This window comes from Mercenaria mercenaria, unplaced genomic scaffold (genome assembly GCF_021730395.1).
Source record: "Mercenaria mercenaria strain notata unplaced genomic scaffold, MADL_Memer_1 contig_4901, whole genome shotgun sequence".
NCBI lineage: Eukaryota > Metazoa > Mollusca > Bivalvia > Venerida > Veneridae > Mercenaria > Mercenaria mercenaria.
In genome coordinates this window covers 1,052-20,428 of record NW_026463168.1, presented here as the reverse complement: position 1 = coordinate 20,428, position 19,377 = coordinate 1,052, and the positions used below count along the sequence as shown (strand labels likewise).

The window sequence follows — 19,377 nt, the reverse complement described above, 5'->3', positions numbered from 1 at the left end:
GCCATGATTAGAGATTACAGTTATGTATTATTCCACTTCATTCCAGCGTAAAGCACATAAAATGAAATTGTAAACTCGAAGTCAAATCACAGACGATATATCCTGAAACGTATGGAAAAAACAGATTGTGCTTTAGACTGCATTATTTGCAGTGATATATGTTAGTGACTGATACATATTTATATGTAGAGAATACATCCCCATGCAGTAGAAAACGTAATACATAGGCTGATCAGGTTTGTAGCCAGAATAGTGTGTCTATACCTGTTTCCTTGTAAGCACAAATAGGTGTTTGTCATCCGGTGAAGTATACATGTCATGTAGAATATCTCGGCCAAAATTATGTATTCTAGGTTCCTTTAATTTAACAGCTGAATATGTTGGATATATAACTGCCTGTAAACATAAAGCATTTAAAACTTGCTATCAATGATGTTAACAGAAATCATATAAAATTATATAAAATCAGCACTTTTGATATACCAGGTCGATGTATATCTTTATCACAGAAAAGAGAGGCTGGTTTGATGCTACATAATTGTATGACAAATGGAAAATGCAGCATACTCATACTACCACTAAGTAATTATGTAGGTCTGAAAGAAATAGTCTAATTTTGAGAACATGCTGCATAACAAAAACAATTATACGCCATGCTCCACTCTTCAGAAGAGATTATTGACATATAAAAAAAGATAAATATAAAATAAAAGCTAACTGTCTAAATTTGTTATCATAAAAACCACTTTTCTAATTACACAGTTCCAAATGTCATTTTCAAATCTATATTTTTGTCAAATATTGACATATTCAAGGGTATATAGGATACATTAAGCATACATTATGAATTACTTCAATTTCCCATGGTCTTAGTACACTGACGTCACAAGGACAATCGGTATTGATGCATTCATTATTTTAAACCATTAATTTTACTTTGATTTTTCTTCATCAATATCAGATTTTATCAAAATGAACTTAAAAAGATCGTGTCCGAACCGGTTATTTCTAACAGATATGACAAAGAAGCGATATTATAAAAAGCTATAAAATGATGTGTAAATGCATTACAGTAGTGTATAACGCTTAATAACATTCTTGTGCCCCCCCCACCCCCCGCCCCATGAGTGGTTGGGGCATATAGATTTGGTCTTGTCCGTGCGTCCGTCCGTCTGTGCGTCCGTCCGTGCCCGCGAAATGATGGTTAAGTGACTGCATAACGGTACTTTCTCTTTGATGTCATTCATTCCGTTCTGTTTATGTGACCTTTCTCTTTTTATGTGACTGTTAGAACAATAGAGAGAACAATGGGGTGTCACATAAAGACCGTTTCGTTAGAACGTCCGTCCGTCCGTCCGAAGTTCGTGACGCGCCTAGCTCGAAAAGTATTCGATATAAATTGATGAAACCTTGCATGAGTCTTTATCATGATATGAATTTGCGCACCTCCTATTTTTCATCTGGCTCCGCCCTCTATTTTCAGAGTTATGGCCCCTGAAATAGTCAAAAATGCACATTTTGACCTTGTGACATGCCTAGCTCAGAAAGTATTTGATATAGATTCATGAAACCTTGCATGAGTCTTAATCATGATATGAACTTGCGCACCTCCTATTTTTCATCTGGCTCCACCCCCTATTTTCAGAGTTATGGCCACTGAAATAGTCAAAAATACCCATTTTGACCTTGTGACACGCCTAGCTCAAAAAGTATTTGATATAGATTCATGAAACCTTGCATGAGTCTTAATCATGATATGAACTTGGGCACCTTTTATTTTTCATTTGGGTCTGCCCCCAATTTTCAGAGTTATGGCCCCTGAAGTAGCCAAAAAGGCACATTTCCACCTCCTGACATGCCTAGCTTAAAAAGTATTTGATATAGATTCATGAAACCTTGCATGAGTCTTAATCATGATATGAACTTGTGCAGCTCCTATTTTCCATTTGGGTCCGCCCCCTATTTTTAGAGTTATGGCCCCTGAAATAGTCAAAAATGTACATTTTCACCTTGTGACACACCTAGCTCAAAAAATATTAAATATAAATGGTTGAAAACTCGCATAAGTCTTTATCATGATATAAACTTGCACACGTCTAATTATTTGGCCGGCTCCACCCCCTTTTTTTTTAAAGTTATGGCCCCTGAAATAGTAAAAAAATGCACTTTTTCACCTAATTATAAACCTAGCTCAAAAAGTATTTGATGTAAATTCAGGAAACCTTGCTGGAGTCTTTATCGTGATGTGACCTTGCACACTTGGCATTCTTCTTGAGAATCTTAGCTTTTATTACAGAGTTATGGCCCTTGAAATAGCCAAAATAGTGGATTTTTTGTTAGTGATGCTCATAGCTCAAAAAGTATAGCGCCTAGAATAGTGAATCATTTTCATAAAATGTTTGTTGAGGCTATACCCCATTAAGACTGCAAACATTTGAATTTTTGCCACTTATTTGTGACAAATGTACCAGTGGGGGGCACACCCTGTGTCCTACAGACACATTCTAGTTCTACTTGTATTATGGTGTGATATGCAGAAAAAATATAAACCTACTTATTTTTGACAAAAACTTTTAGATATCCAAACATTTAGAAGATAAAATCTAAGGGTAGACTTCCTGGAAGCACATTAAACACAGCCATGGAGCCATGTCTTGCAAAGTAGGAACACACCAAAAAGATGCAGTAACAGAAACATATTGTATACGGGTTGCTTCCAAATTCAAAGAACAAGTACATTTTAATTATTTGCAAAATACAGAAAAAGTTGTGGGACCGAAGAGGGTAGGGGCAGGTAAAGAGGTCGAGTTTTTGGGGAAATGGAAAAAGAAACAAATCTGACAACAAATCTAAGTTAAATGTCACATGCAAATCTTAGAACAAGAATTATAGCTACCAGTAGCCCCCTATACAGAAAAAAGTTATTCCATTCTGTGCACTTTTATTTGCTTGAGGGATCAATCAGTATTACAGATGTTTCTAGATATGATATGTTTAAATCATGTTTATGGTAAGGAGGGTAAACGCCTCTTTTACGGCAAATATAAAAAGAAATATAAGTGCATTGTAACATAAATTTGAAAACAGATTTAAAAGTAAGTAACAGATTTCACCAAGGAAGAAATAGTATTTAAAATTAATTGCAGTAAAGTTTTGGAGTATATGGTATTTTGTTCAAAATCTAAAGATGAGTACGACGTGTTATTTCCATAGTGACATAAATCATTTGGCAGTCATAAGCTCAGTGGTCAGATTTGTTTAACTATCTGTTTAGAGATTTGAAATACTTTCTAACCATGGCAAAATATACAAAATCCTTCAACATGGAAGATTTTTGCGCACAAAATTTCATAAAACACTATACCTCACATTATTCGATATGAATACTTAAAAAATAATTCAGTTTATAATAATTTTTATTTGTCTTCGTTTTTTTTTTTACTTTTCTGATGGTATTTCAATCTGATCATCTTAAATGTATGGTTTCAGTACATGTTAATTCAATCATTACATGTTTGACCTAGCGGGAATGTTACAGAGCCATTACATAAAAATGATAATACACAAGGTAATAAAGCTTTGACGTCGACGTCGTTTTATAGTGCAGGAAACGTTGGTCGAATTGATTTGTTTATATAGTAAAAGAAAGTAGAATTTTTAATGTTTCGACAGAAAAAGCTAACAAGATAAAAAGAATATTACATTTGTGACTTTCCACATTGAATTTATTAATTTCGTTGAATACAATTGATAAAATGCTCCACAGAGCCTCGCATTTTATTATTTTATTAAACTCGTTCAATAAACTCAATATGAAAAGACACTCATGTTGTATCCTTTATTTATATATGTTACCAATTACCGGTACACACCCAGTTTCTAAAGAATATAACTTTGTAACGATAAAAATATCAAATGCTAAAAATTAATATCAAAAATGTATTAGTTGTTATTAATCAGTATTATTCGCTTTGTTTAAAACAGTATACAAGTGTTCACAAAACAGACAGTGGCCTTTATTGTTCTATAGTATAGCTATCTTTAGTTTCTCTTAGTAAAGGCAGTGCAAAATGTTAGAAAATTCTATCCATATAATTTAGTTTATCCCTCTGCAAGATGGTTAAGAGAATGAAACATATATACAATGATTTCAGTACCTCTGGATAAAAACAATGATGCAGGTTCTAAAATATTCAAAATATTATTCATACCATAAAAATATAGTTTAGCTTTGTACCCAGACATCATAAAATTTAGAATATCAGACTGATTTGTTAGACTGGATATCCAGGGAACTAAGTTAAACAAGTTATTTTTAATTATTATTAAATTTCGCGATATCTTCATCAACATTATATCCAAGTCTACATCCTACACTATAGGGAAAAGTGAACACGCCCCCTTGTGACTATGTTTTTGTTGGATTGGAAATATTGAAACATCTTGGAAGATGGTTATATAAGAACCATTTGTATGGAATTATTATTTCTTTGTTGTTGTTTTGTATTTTTCTTAATAGGACCAGCAGTTTAGGAGGATGCGTCGTTTGAAGATGTTTATGTTTCTAGTTTCTGTGGCCCCTTTGTGAAGCCAAGCAAAAGCGTTTGAACAAATATGGTAGAGTTGTAGATGTCGTTTAAAGAAACTGGTGACGACGGACAGACGCACGCATGCACGCATACATGCATGACGGACAACGGACAGTAGCTCACCATGAACACAAAGTAAGTGCTCATAGTGAGCTAAGATATCGACACAAATGAAGTTTGAACCGCTGCCCTCGGGATTATTTTCATTAAAACTGCACAATAAACCAACGTTTTGGACATCTCCAAAACTATAGAAATGTTTCACAGCAAGGCAACGAAACCGGAAAAAAGTATTGTATTTTGATTGAGATAGAATATTTCCATAACAACCATTGTGCTTTACAATTTATTTCAGAATGGTTGTAACGCCATTTATCTGGATACTTACTTTATTCAGTGTCCACATAGTTTTCAATGTACTATAATATTTTAAGTATCTTTATATAGCAGTCCTTTTTGGCAAGATATGCGCCATCCACCAACGGACGCTACTGGATGTCGTACTGGTTTTGATTTCATATTCATTCTTCCTGGCCACGACATATATACACTATGCGTCAATCAGGCATTCCTGAAACTAATTGCGAATTAATGCGGTCGCTTTAGCAACTACCAATAATCGCATTTCATACAAGTCTTCCAAGAAATCCGCTTTCAAGAGGGAGGCTAAGTAATGTTATTTTACCCCTAAGTGTGACATTGACCTTGAAGCGAGCAATCTAAAACATGTGGTGAACATTTATGCCAAGTTTCTTTAAAATCTTTTAAGCAGGTCAAGAGTTACAGAGTGGACAACAAACAATTATTATGACCTTTGACCCATAAAAGTGACTTTGACCTTAAAGCGATCCATCTTGATCATGCGCTCTATGTGTAGTCTTGATGTGGTGAATATTTGTGTCAAGTTTCTTTGAAATCCTTCAAGGGGTTCAAGAGTTACAGAGCGTACATGAAATTGTTAACGGACGAACGGACATCGGCGTCATTACATAATACAGTGAGGCGTATAAAAATATACACAGCCGCATTAGCCATTGTACACTTAAAGCTACGAACGAAACGTGGATTCACTTTTACATACGACTGGGTATTTATAAAGCAAAGATGTAGTTTTAAAAGTAAAATTTCATGTACATGTATTTTTAAGAAGATCATATTTTGCAGAACACATATTTTACATCGTAATAATATTAATCATAATCTAGTACACTTTGACAAAAGATAAAGTGTCGGTCGCTAAATCCAGGGGTCGCGGCCATGACTTCTCATATGACACCAGTAAAGGTTTTTCCAGGAAGCGGACTCAAGGGTGGTTCCAATAAGCTTGAAGCTTTTATCACACTCGAGCTGAAATAAAACTAGTATAAAGTAGGGTCCGTCAGTGGGGGACAAAATTACCGATATTGAATTTTCAAGGGATACCAAATGGTTGAATGGGAGACGAGTTGACTGGGAGACAAGTCGACTGTAATCTGCCGCAGTTTCACTACCGAGGGGATTCAGGTTTATGACGTAAGGTATTTCCACACGAGTCTAGCAACGGATTACACTGTCTAACAATACAGCTCATAACACCCCTTAAGAAAATATTATCTAGTCCATTATTTTTCCTTCATCAATCAAAATGTACAGTTTTAATTAGCTGTTTAATGACCTTCACCCAAGATATTTACAGGAAGTAAGGGGTAAATATATACCGGCAGGGGGCCGCACCCATCCCCCATAATTTGACCGATTATGGTAATTCTATTAGCATTTTTTTGACAGCGAGTCATTTTAGCTGTGGCCTGTCACCAGACATGCGGTTTTATTATTTTGTTATAAAACCCCTCATCATTTTCTCGGGCTTTGGACCGACAAGGACACGCAGGTATAGTTTTTTTTTCATTTTATTTTTGTTTTATTTATTTATTTATTTATTTATTATTTATTTCAATTCTTTTTTTCTTTTTTGGCTTTCTTAATTTTCATACATTTTTTTTTGTATTTTTAATTGCTTTTTTATCATAATTGCGTGTTTTCTTTTTTTGATTTGACACTAATAAGGTTAACTAGTTTTATACTATACTTTATTTGATCTGAGTCTGTTATAGGTCGGCTGATATTCAGAATGTGTGCCCCCCCCCCCCCCCCCTGTTCCTATCTGAAAATGTTTCCTACCGGCCTGCTGTTAAACGAGATACTCTAATCCTAATACTTAAAATCTTAAAGTTAAAGTGTGCAATGAGTATTGGTCATAACCTAATGAAGGTCCTGAAACATAAAATGCCAATAGTCATGGCAGAAAACAATCACGTGTTGGGCTTATATTAGAGCTATGCAGGCTTTTGTGTTTTGTTTATGGCGAGGCATAAATGCAAGCGCGATAGATCGGCCCACAAATGTGCATTTTCCTTAAAATAAGTTTGTTACAAAGTGTTATAATCTTGGCCTTACTCTGATAGTGCGCAATATGCCAGAAGACAGAAGATATGTATACCGCTGAATTTGTGTCAGACAGAGCTATCCATTCGTGTTTCTGAACTTAACTATGCAAGCCTCGTTTATATGTTTGAAAATTACGCGGTTGTATATGCAGGAATTATAACTGTGTAATGGTTAAATCAATACTTTTTACCTAAATATCTTAAAAATGTGTTTTACCGCTTACTCAGCTAAATCGTTTTTTGTTATCTAGTTTCTAATGTAAACTTGATAAACAGATTATTCCCCGAGATCTCATGTACATATACCTTGGAGCAATACTTCTGCACTTGGTCTTTTTGCAGACAGACAACAAGTAAAAGTAGAGAAAAATGGTTGTTGTACATAAAGTTAAATTTGCATTGAATCAAGTTTTATATGGGGTTTTGTATAGTTTCGGGATCCAATAAAGAGTAGGGAGCTCCATTTGATTGTCAAGTACGACATTAAAATCTATATATTGATCTACATGTGTTGTTATAATGTTACTCTCACCCTGTGGCGATAACTGATAAATTTTCGTATGTTTCAACTCATTTTGTAATATTTTTGTGTAGTAAATGCGTTATATGATTTATTTAAATTTTGTCTGCACGAGTTAAAACAAAATTGGTGTGTACCTTACATAAATCTTTCTTTAAATTTCAAAGTGAAGACTTAGGTTTATGAGGTAATAAAGAAGGGTTTGATTCATAGAATTTTAACGGATTTTACGTCTTAAAGATATTCTTTTTTCATTCAGTAAGACCATTCGGGGTCTGCATTTTCTTTTCGACACCATTTTTTTATTTGTCTAGTTTTTAAGGAAATCCCGATATTGCAACTTTGAATGCTGATGCATTTCATCAAAATTACTCCAAAAATTTTGAAATAATACCGGTCAGAATATCTCATGGGCGAAGCCATTAGACGCTTCGTAAGTATTTTTGAGTCAATTATTTAAGTTGTCAAAACAATTGTTTGTTGAATAAGAGCAAAAAAGATTTATTCATAACAAAGGTTCCAATCAACACCTGTCAAGAATTAAACAAATTTATAGTGGTAAAAATTTGTATCAGATTATATTGTAATAACATGCTTATTATTTTAAGGCTTAACAGGAAATTATAAAGTAACTCTTGTCTAGGTTTAAAGCCATTAAAATTAATGCTGTTAAAAAGCATGTTGATATTTCATTGGTTGATGTAAATTTGCATATTTAGTTCTGAAGTGATTTATTGGTCTAAAAGTGCTTGAATATTTTCAGTATAACATCATAGTCAGTTTTTCAAAAGAAAAATGTTTCTGTTCAAATCAATGAATTTTGCGTTTTTATTAATAGCAAGTGTTTACCTGTTTGGTTTACCAACATCGTAATTATTTAACTGTTATTACTTCTATTTGACTGTCGATTTCTCACATGAAAAAGTACAGAAACAGGAAAGATATAAACAGTGTTAATTGTATTTCTGTATAACATTATTTATACCGGATATTCATGCATAAAACTTGTGAAAAGAAAATGTTCACAAAATAATCATTTGCATTGGTAGCATAATGACTAATATATATATGAAAAAAGTGTCGAAACCGGTTGAAAACTTTGTAAGTGTTCGTCCCAAATTATTATTGACAACAGTGGTAGGACTAAAAAGCCTCAAAGCATTGAGGAGCTAAGAAACAAAAACTATTTTTGTGTTATTTTAATACTGACCTTTACCTACAAGATAATGTATGCGACACATCATCGCATCATGGAGAATATGTGTGTGTGTAGTACTAAGATTTTCCATCAATGCACATAATTTTATGTACCGGAAACAATTTCCATTGACTTTTACTTGACCCTTCAATAGTTACCTTGACTTTGACCACCAACAATTGGTCAAGTGCATAGACACATAAAAAACATTTCTGTTTAGTAAGAAAAAACACCTTTCAATGCTATTAAAAGTTATGAAGCAGAAAGCTATATACTTGACCTTCAATGTTAACTTTGACGTGTGCATAAAATACTTCAAGGTATTTAGAACCTAAGGAGCAAACAACTATTTTTACTTAAATTTCAATAGTGACCTTCAGCTTTAACTAGCAAGCATGGGCCATGTATGGGACAGTTTGTCTGGTCACGAGGAACAAATGCTTGTAACAAAATCCTTCAATGCATATAAACGTTATGGATTGAAAACAAACTTTTACTTGACCTTAAACAGTTACCTTTATCTGTAACTGACAATCATAGACATCATTCTATTTATGTACCTAGTTTTATGAATCTAGCTTGAACAATTTTTGAGTAATTGCAGTATCCAGATTTGCAGACATGTAAACGCACAGACGGACGGACAGACGGCCGGCCGAAGGTCATTACTATAATCCTTCCGGTTTTCCACTAGTGGATATATCTTTAATTTGGTTGCTTAGTTCTTAAATAAAGACAATCATATTAAACAGTCCAGTGGAAAAATAGTTTCAATTGGCAACATCAAACACAAGCAAGAAAAGAACTTGTATACTAAGCAGCAATTAATAGAATGCCATAAATGGAATACTCAAACATAATATGTAAGGATAAATACAAATTATTTGAAAAAAAGTGTCCATATTTCATAACAATGTATAAAATGTTAAAGATTCTGGTGAAAATTACCTTCAAAATTTCTCCTTTTGCTGTGCCAAAGGCTGCAAATATTGTATCGTCTAAAACTGACACTGCAACAGCTGTCAATTCAGCGTCATCATAATCAACGACAGGCTGTGAAGAAAGGGTCCTATTCCCAATAATCTGACGATATAATGGCCGGTTGTCCTCGTTACACAAGAAGTAATCTTCTGACTTATTGACGATTTTATCATCCGCCTGAAGTTTAAAAGTAGTTATAAACTATAATTATTAACAAACTAAACCATGTTTTCCATTTTAACAATGTAAGTTTTGTTTCCTAGTTTTCTCGTCATGATCATTTTAAAATTAGACAATTTTTGATGACATATATGAGTTTTGGAAGCATAGAGGGAAGAATTTAGACATTATCATATTTTCGCTAAGTTTTTCCTAAATAACTTCGACTAAGAGGCAAGGAAAAATAGTTCCACGGGTATATTTTAATATTACAATAGACTGAAATAATAAAGACCTAAAATTAACAGAATTGCTACTAAAATGCTATGAAACATAATTATAACATGTTTGAAGACGTGCTTGTGAAAGTTAGCGACTTACTGTCATCTGTGACTATATTTTGGACCGCCGGACGTTTTTAGCTATGTAATCTATGTATTTGGCGACTCCCTTTCTGACGTGTGTATATGTAAGCTTTGACGTTGACGTCGTTTTAAGTACAGGAGAATTGGTCGAATTGGCTTGGTCTATAGTAGGTAATGAAAGACGAAATTTTCATGTTTCAGTTTGGATTTATTGAACTCGTTAAGTAAAATTGATAAATCTTCTGGTTCAAATCAGTTAAAAAAAACTAAAATGCCACTGCCTATTTGTGAGACGTGGCAACAGAGATTTTGAGTATATATGCAAATGTTGAATCAATACGAATGTGTCAGAATAATTTGTATATTTGATAAATTGCTGATGTAACACATAAGCACAGATAGTACTTGCCTCATTTTTCATGCTACCATTGCTATAATTATAGTAAAATTGCTGTAAATAATAGGATTTGGGTCATAGTTGACTGATATGATCACACATCAGGTTTATACAATAGTTAAAGGGAACCAGCCTTTTGCCAGAGCAAGTACTCGTTGTAAAATACTATGTACGAATTTGGATTAATCAGAAAGAGGTTCTGTGAATAGCACCAATCAAAGTTCACTTCTGCTAGGATACAAATAGGTAGACGGATGGCGTTGAATTTATTCGGTATCCAGCGACTGATATCGACATATTGAGGATTCAAGTTATTGTAATTACGCTGTCAGGGCGAATGAATTATTTAAACGAAGATATTTTATCTTCATAAACTAAAACAGAGTTGCAGAATTGTAGAGCTATAGGACCAGTGCATAGGAGTTTTACCTTAAATGACTGCTATAGACGATTGCAAATATATGCTGAGAATCGGAATGCTGAGACAGACACAAATTTTGGTAATCTACTGAGAAGTAGGAGAAATCTAGCTTATAGACGAGGTTCAGCGTTATTGGCGAAGTACAGCCAAGGCATCGGGGTTATACAAATATGATATACTTTATGTGATAGCATATAGACTCTAAGCATCCAGGAGTCGGGGCAAACATATTGAGTTGCAGCTTCAATTAAGTAGACAAAGGCTGAACATCTATGCGATTAGACACGTAAGTTGTTGATTCAAAGACATCCTCTGACAGGAACTTCTACAAAAGGACCAGTCAAGTATAGATTTTCCAGCCTATATGAGTCTGAACTGATTATCGTTAGTCGAATGTTGTTAGTTTGAAACATTGATTGATTTGCCTGATCCCCGAAATCAGCTGACCCTTAATTGAAATCACTTTCGAATACCTTGTTATTTAAGACTGAACGCTTGAATGAAGAACGTGATTTGAAAGAGGAAGAACGAGCTACGAAAGAATAAGAGTTGTAAATGTTAAATACAAAGACTGAAGCCTGAGATTTGGGGGCTGATAAAGGTACTGAGCACCAGAACAGTAAACATTACGGCCAAGGCTATCGAAGGTCGAGGAAAGTCAAGATGATATTGATGCCTAACTGAAAAAGCAGCGGATGGAAACAGAAGACATGGGTTGTGAGCCTTAACTCATTACTCACAGGAAAAGGCATGGACATACATACAAGCATTCATCTAGACCAGGTCAATGACTGACCTGCATTAAAGGGAAAAGCAATGTTGCTTTGATGTTAGTTCCGTCTGCTGGGATTGTTTCAATCATTTAAAGAAATGAAAGAATTTTCAAAATCGGCTTAAAAATGAAAAAGTTATGCGCATTTTAGTATTTTATCAAATGGTGGACATTTTGTTTCCATGGCATAACAAAAATGGCGGATTTATCAAATTTTTAGATACATATTTGAACTGTATTTACCTATTTCTGTAAAATAATTCCCCTATTTTTTCCAGCAATAATGAAAGAAATTACCATGTTTTACATTCTACACTCAGGAAACTTTTTAAATCTTTCTATTTAAAAGGTTATTTGCTAAATAAAGAATTCATCAGTATGTATCAGTATGATCAGCAATTTTCTTAAATTTCAAACTGCCATATCTTTTTCAATAGAGTTCCGGTTTTAAAAATTCTTTGAGCGTTATTTATATAGATTAACTTATTTTCAGGCTTTCCTTGTCCTTTGTTTGTTTTTTATTTAACGCCATTTTTCAGCAGTATTTCAGTCATGTAACGGCGGCCAGTTAACCTAACAAGTGTTCCTGGATTCTGTACCAGTACAAACCTGTTCTCCGCAAGTAACTGCTACCTTCCCCACATGAATCAGAGGTGGGGGACTAATGATTTCAGACACAATGTTGTTTATCAAATAGTCACGGAAAACATACGCCCCGCCCGAGGATCGAACTGACGACCCCGCGATCCATAGACCAACGCTCTACCAACTGGGCTATGCAGACGGGCTTTAAGGAAAGCAGTTCTAAAGTATCAGGTAACAGAGGAAGGTTACAGATTGAAGTTCAGGAAAATTAAAGACAGGGTGAGGTGAAACTGTTTTTCAGTTGATGGCGAGGCTGGACAGGTATTTATGTCGAAAGACGAAGATGGCAGAAGTTGAATATATGTTTGAAACGCTAAGCGATCTTATGGTCAGATAACAGTTCTTTCAAACTTTGTTTTTGACGGAAAGAGTTGCAAAGTCAAGAGCTGAGATCACACAGTTGGCAGAACAATATTTTGTATCACGTGGTGGTACTATAACCTCAAAAAGGAATTTGGAAAATAATTCCTCATCCAATAGGCCATCACAACGGCCAATTTTGACACTTTCATCACAGCTACAGCAAATAGCTTTGAAAAAAGTTTGTATCGTTTTAATGTAATAAGGAAGGTCATTCAAAGAATGCCAAGACCAAACTTAGAAGATGATAAGCGGGACCGCTATAGTGAATAGGGGATCCGATGAGGAGAGGCAGAAAGATAGGCAGGGAATAAAAGATTCTACAACAAAAGACCGGAGAAAGAAAGATCTGGAGCATAAGGACATACAGTTTGATGAGTAGTAATGTGCGTGGAGTTTGGTAGCTTTGGGGCAATGGGTCAATAGTGACGTCATAGCCTGGGAGACGGGAGGTCCCGCTCCTTTTTTGGTGGGTGTCATATGACTACACAGGAACAATGGGTGGGTATCGTATGACTGCACAGGAACAAAGGGTTAGTATCGTTTGGATGCAAAGGAACAGTAGGCTAGGTATCATATGGCTGCCATGTAGGGCAGAGTGCCTGGGAGGCTGAGAGGTCGGAAAACCCCGCTCCTTTCGGTTGAGTCATCAGAAAACCCAATGGCGTTATCAAGGAAAACAATGGGAGGTAGGTCAATGTCGGCCGCACCCTTATAGAGAAACAATCGAATCAGTTTTCTTATTATTAAAAATTATTAATAAGGTAATTTTTATATATTGTCAAGTGAATATGGTCGCTCTGGTAAACTTTATCATAAAAAAAATTAAAATGGATCCTGTGATTATTTAAAGAATACAATCAATTCTTTTGTGAAACATTATACATAGATGAAAGGCAATAAAGACAATAAAACGTTAGTTTTTCTATTTCGTCCATATGTTCAATACTTGTCTGTCCGCTTTTCAATTTAGATAAATGTATCGTGATGTAAAAGTGACTTTTTCATGAGACCTTGCTCAATGTAGTAAATATGAACTTTACTTTATCAGTTCATTTGTTTGTTTGTCTGTCCTTGTAATGCGTGGATGTAATCTGTGCATCATACTTTATGTCCAGAGTGTAAATTAAAAACTATCAAAGGTATTGACTTGAAATACAGGCAGACGGTGATCTACAATCAGCAATCTATATTACACCCCAATTGTCATTAGGGATGCAAAAAATCAGCATTCCAAAGACTTTCTGAAACAGGCCAATGTATGTCATATCAAGCCACTTTCGAACTTGCGGATAAACTGTCTGAAGAGTGGATAAAACTGATGAGAAACTGGCAAACCGATGTTGTTTCTGATTATCAAATTGAAGAGAATATATTGAAAAAGATTTCTGAAGTAGACGAAACATTTGACTTTCTCCCGTCAGAAAACATACCAACTCAGGCATCAATTATGGAGCTTGAAAGTTTACAGCAAGATCTAGTAAAACATAAAAATAACATGCGTCCTGGATATTACTTTGTAGGGGACAATGTGGATATGAAAACTGATGTCAGGCAAATGACAAAAACAAATTAGAGAAAAGATCGCCGCATGTTCAGTATGTGCACATATATGAATAGAGTATCCGGAAATATGTTGAATGATACACAGCCTAAAGGAAATACAAAGTCGTTACATTTCAGCACATTTGTACCGAATGACACAAATAACACAAAGCTGATTGGCCACTTTGCTTTTCTTGTCGCTCACCAGTGGTGTGAGCATTTACCCTGGTTATGGCCCTTCAAACATTCTCTTGACAACTACATATGAGATTCGTACATGAAAGAGACAAGTCCTAAATAGAAAAGTGTATGTTTTTCATTTCTTATTCATTAAGTAAAAATTAAAACCAATTTAATGCTGCTCGCCAAAAGGGCTTGGTTCACTTATAGGTTAAAATGGCACAACATCAAATGTTGTTGAAATATTATTATAATGAATGATCAACAACTCAGAATGCAAAATCTCATATTTTAATTCATTTGAAATTGTGCTGTTGCCATGGCAACCGATTGATTTTCTTTATGGAAACATGAAAATCTCTTATAACAATTACATCAGAATGCATAATTAACATTCACATATGCTAAGATATAACCCTAAGCAACGCCTATAATTTGAGGCAAAAAGAAATATGGTTGCCATGGAAACGGAGATAAAAATGAGAATATTTGCTATGTCTTTTTTTATGGAATAAAACCAATTTAGGTCATTCTTTTAGAAAAATAACATATGTAATTTGTTTGTGAAGATCATTATTCATAAATAATACAATATATTTCTGTTGCTATGGTTACAATGGAGTTGCAGTATATGCTTCAATGAGACAACAATGACGTTTTTGCTACGTTATTGTAGAACACTTTCAACATTTACCATTACATGTAAAAATAAAAAAAAATTGCATCACTAAAAAGTGTTCTTCAAACAATGTTTTTTTTCAAGACATAATATAGAACAACAGAAAAATGTTTCCATGGTTACGCAGTTAATTCTGTAAACGTAATACTACATAATCTCATTTAACACACAGTAATAGTTCAAGAAAACTGCCTTATTAAATGTCTTGATCATATTAAAAGAGTTAGATGATACTAACGGCAATAATACATAATTAGGCATACAAAAACTAAATTGTTTCTAAAATAATCCAATGTATGTTTTACAAATTATACATATATTGTGATTTCTGACAGGTTAAATTAATTGTTTATGAAAAGGAAAAATGAACATGATACTGCCGACTGAAATGATTACATGCAGTTTGAATACAGCTGAAAATGTTCATAGATCTATATAATCCAACTGTCGTGATGAAAAAATGTACATTACTACCATATATGTTACAATTATTGTTGAAAAATCTTCCAGTGTTTTAGAGGAATTTCACATTTATACTGTGTTCAGCCTTACATGTATATAGTGTGTCAATATTTAACAAATGCATAGTACTGTAAACTATATATATCATTTGTTCTTTTTCAAATATATGGAATTTGGGTCTAGTACATCTTCAAAAAATCAAATTAAAACACTTTCAAATTAATTAAAATTTCAGAGCTCTTTCTCTGTATTACTTTAAATGTTAAACACTTTTTTCCATTCATTCTTCGTTTTAAATGACTTGAATTATCAATTTTAATGGCTTTGACACTGCTGGTTTTGAGCATACATTGCTGTTGCTGCAAATGGGCGCTATTTCATTATACAGGTACCACTGTTGACTGGCATCCAGCTCAGGAATGGTAATACGGTTGGTAAATTTGCCTGTCAAGCCAACCCCCTGCCTAAAAATATTAATCTCCGTCTCTGTGTTGAAGTTATAATCCTTCAAGAATACTATCTATACCAGGTCATGCAGAAGACATTCTGTAATGATAAATGTATCAAATATTTAAGACAAAGAACACATAACCTTTTCATCAATCCTGAACAACAGCATTCCAAAAGACATCCCACACATAATAACATTAAATAACATTTTAGAATTTTATTACAGTAATAACTTCTTTTCATGAAAAAATTCAACCATCGCACATATTCTACATCAAGTAAGGGCCATGATTTTGATCTCATTTTAACAAATAGTTCTTTAACCTGGTTAAGAAAAAACAGTTACTTTATTAGAATTATGTTATTTCTGTTTAACTTGTTTGCAGTGAGCTAGACACTCTTTAACAACACAAACATAAACAGAAACTGTAGTATTTTAATGTAAGTGGCCTCTTTACAGACATGATCTCTGCAGCAAGTTTTATCAATACTTGATTATTAATAAAAACATAATTGATTAAAGAGGCTCAAGCCAAACATACCTAAACATGTTCAGGACTGAATTCTGTATGCCGGGCCTCAATCAGGTTGTACTCCAAGTCATCATGTAGACCCATCATAACAAGCCACATTCCATAGCTAAAATAACGGGTATATTTAAACAATGAATTCTTAAACAAAAACTTGTAAGTAGCAATAGTGAGTCCTTAGAATATAACATAGCATCACTTTATTAAAACAAATAAATGCCAGCTACACAGTTTATTTTCTTACATACACACCTAAGTCTTAATACAGTATGTTGTGTAAGTATGCAATATTCAAATTGTAATTCAATGTTTATCAGTGGAGATATTATTTTTCATTTAGATAAAATTATGCACATTATATATATAAACTGGAAACTAGTGACTTTCCAAACTGAAGTGTATGAACACACTGTTAAATTAAATATTTCAACATCAAATTCTGTGTGCTTAATAAATATTTCTTTATTTATTGGGAATTCTTACCTTATCACAACACTTTTCTTATTTTGTCCACTATAATTGTCCATATGTAATGAAACATTCTTTTCTCCATAGCCATGATGCTTGAAGTGATGGTGGACCATAGATACCACATTGTTTGCTCCTCTTCCAACAGCAGTACTGTACTTTTCATACAAAAACAAGAACAGTTTATAAGAAATGTATTAAATTCTCATCAAAAATGGAGTGAATCAACACTGACCAAACAGTTCATCCTTTCTTATAGATATTGCTTAACATTAACTTGTATTTATCAAAATTTAATTGAATTCCAATTCACAGTGCTTATGATATAGCATCTTTAGTATAAAGCAATGCAGTATTTTCAACCCAATTTCAGGGATTTACAGAAAGTTCAGTGAAAAAAAAACCCATAGAAATTAGTAATATCAAGTCTTAACAAAACATAACTTCCTTTAGATAATTTTACTTGACAAAATTTCTGCAAAGGTGTCACTATAATTCCAATGTAAAATGTGCACTGCAGGCCTGAAGCTTTTATTCATAGAGTCATGATTTGTTTGAAGACTATGGAATTTAATTTAGTGATATATGGAATTTCATAGTTAAAATTTATATTGCAAAAGTGCATTTGAGGATACTGACACTGATATGAATGTAAACACTAACTTCAAAATCTTATACCTGCATGAGGATTCACAGAAATACAAGGGCCCTACTTGCTGAGCATAGTATGGGGTCAATACTTGTTGAGCACTCAAAAGTCAAAACTGCAGTGAGCCTTTATATTTCTTACTGCTGGAGGTTATCCTGAAAAATATAAAAAAAGAATTTCTCATTTATTTAGTAGCCTACCAGCATGCTGTCTACCAGTTATGGCAGAAGTGAGAATGAAAAAAAGTAGTTTTTATTGTAATTTGCAGGTAGAATTTTTAAGAAATTTTCAGGTCTATTTTAGTTGCTATAATTACAACAAAAAGTGACAATTTAAAACACCACTTTTCCTGTGTTATTGTACTATAATTTTCAATTTTCATAGATTCCACTGTGCATAATGACCATGTAATTATTAAATTGTTTACATCTGTGACAGTTTAAACAATGTACAATATCTTGTAATATTGGGCTATTCCAGAAAATATCCACCCCCTCCCTGTGGAAGCAGTTTTTTTGGTACAACCTGAGAGGAGGGGAGTGGGGGGGGGATGGATCCTATTGGGAGGAAGGGGAAGGGGGTATCTGAGGTAACCGGGGGAGGGGGGTTATTTTCTGAAATAACCCGAGAGTGGGGGGGGGGCGGGGTATTTGGAGTGATCCTATTGGTGGGAGGAAGGGGAGGGGGTATTTTCAGGTAACCGGGGTGTGGAAGGGGGAGAGGGGGGTAAAATGTCTCCAGGAGGGGGGGGGGGGGGGGGGTATTTTCTCCGAAAAAAACTGCTTCCACATGGGGGGGGTGGGGGGGATATTTTCTGGAATAGCCCATTCCTGTTCATCAGTTCATTTACCTCTTTACAATTTCTAGATAGAAAGTTTCATACAGAATGTAGGCCTACTTAGCATAGTAGATGCCCGACTGTCTTGGCTACAAGTATATTCTGCCATCATGAAAACTTACAAATACACAGGAAAGATATTAAAAGTATTCGACTGCAGACAGTCGAATCGAAATGTCAACACTGCTATAGTCAACAAACGAAGCGGTCTGTCCATTTTGTTTTGCCTCCAATTACGAATAAATTTACAATGAAAATTAACACTTACCATAACAATTAATAAATCCGCCATGCACTTTAAATATCCGCGTATATTCAGAGCAATAACTGCAAGTATTCTCTGACCCAGTTTCAGACATGTATCCACCGATAATGGCGTGTTGATTTCAAAGGGAAACAATTCGCTAATTCACTCATTAGGTTTGTAATATTTCACTAAATGTTGAAACGTTTAAACTTAAAAATCTTCGTCCGATATTACTGATTTTAACACTAGCTCTAATGGCTGTTGCTTGAAAAACAAATTAATGAAAACAAATATCTAATTAAGTGACGTCAACTTCAGCGTCATTTTACCGAAATCGAGGCTTGTGTAATTTCGGATAAAAATGTGTCTCTGAGACGAACGTTTTTTTCGTTTTTGAATATGGCGGCATTGCTCACCAGCGATGATTTTTGCACTTTTTGTTGGTTTTTAATGTACGAAGTAATGGTTAAAATATTAAGACTGGTAAAGGATGCCG

At 34.2% G+C, this 19,377-nt stretch overlaps 1 protein-coding gene and 1 long non-coding RNA gene across 3 annotated transcripts; both read right to left on the bottom strand.

Annotated features, from left to right (window-relative positions):
• LOC128554278 (uncharacterized) lies at window positions 1-10,260 on the bottom strand. The gene is made up of 3 exons (XM_053535536.1): window positions 10,255-10,260; window positions 9,682-9,891; window positions 1-396 (listed from the first exon to the last, which is right to left on the bottom strand). Exons 1-3 carry the CDS (start codon window positions 10,258-10,260, stop codon window positions 259-261), a joined length of 354 nt encoding a protein of 117 aa, XP_053391511.1. The 3' UTR covers window positions 1-258.
• Window positions 10,261-14,835: 4,575 nt separating this feature from the next.
• On the bottom strand, window positions 14,836-19,155 carry LOC128554281 (uncharacterized). Of its 2 annotated transcripts, none has more exons than XR_008369567.1 (5): window positions 18,903-19,155; window positions 17,826-17,951; window positions 17,163-17,300; window positions 16,692-16,788; window positions 14,836-16,245 (listed from the first exon to the last, which is right to left on the bottom strand). It is a non-coding gene; the product is annotated as an uncharacterized LOC128554281 (long non-coding RNA). The 2 variants fall into 2 exon arrangements; XR_008369566.1 differs by having other exon boundaries at window positions 17,163-17,305; window positions 18,903-19,148.
• Between the last annotated feature and the right edge of the window lie 222 nt (window positions 19,156-19,377).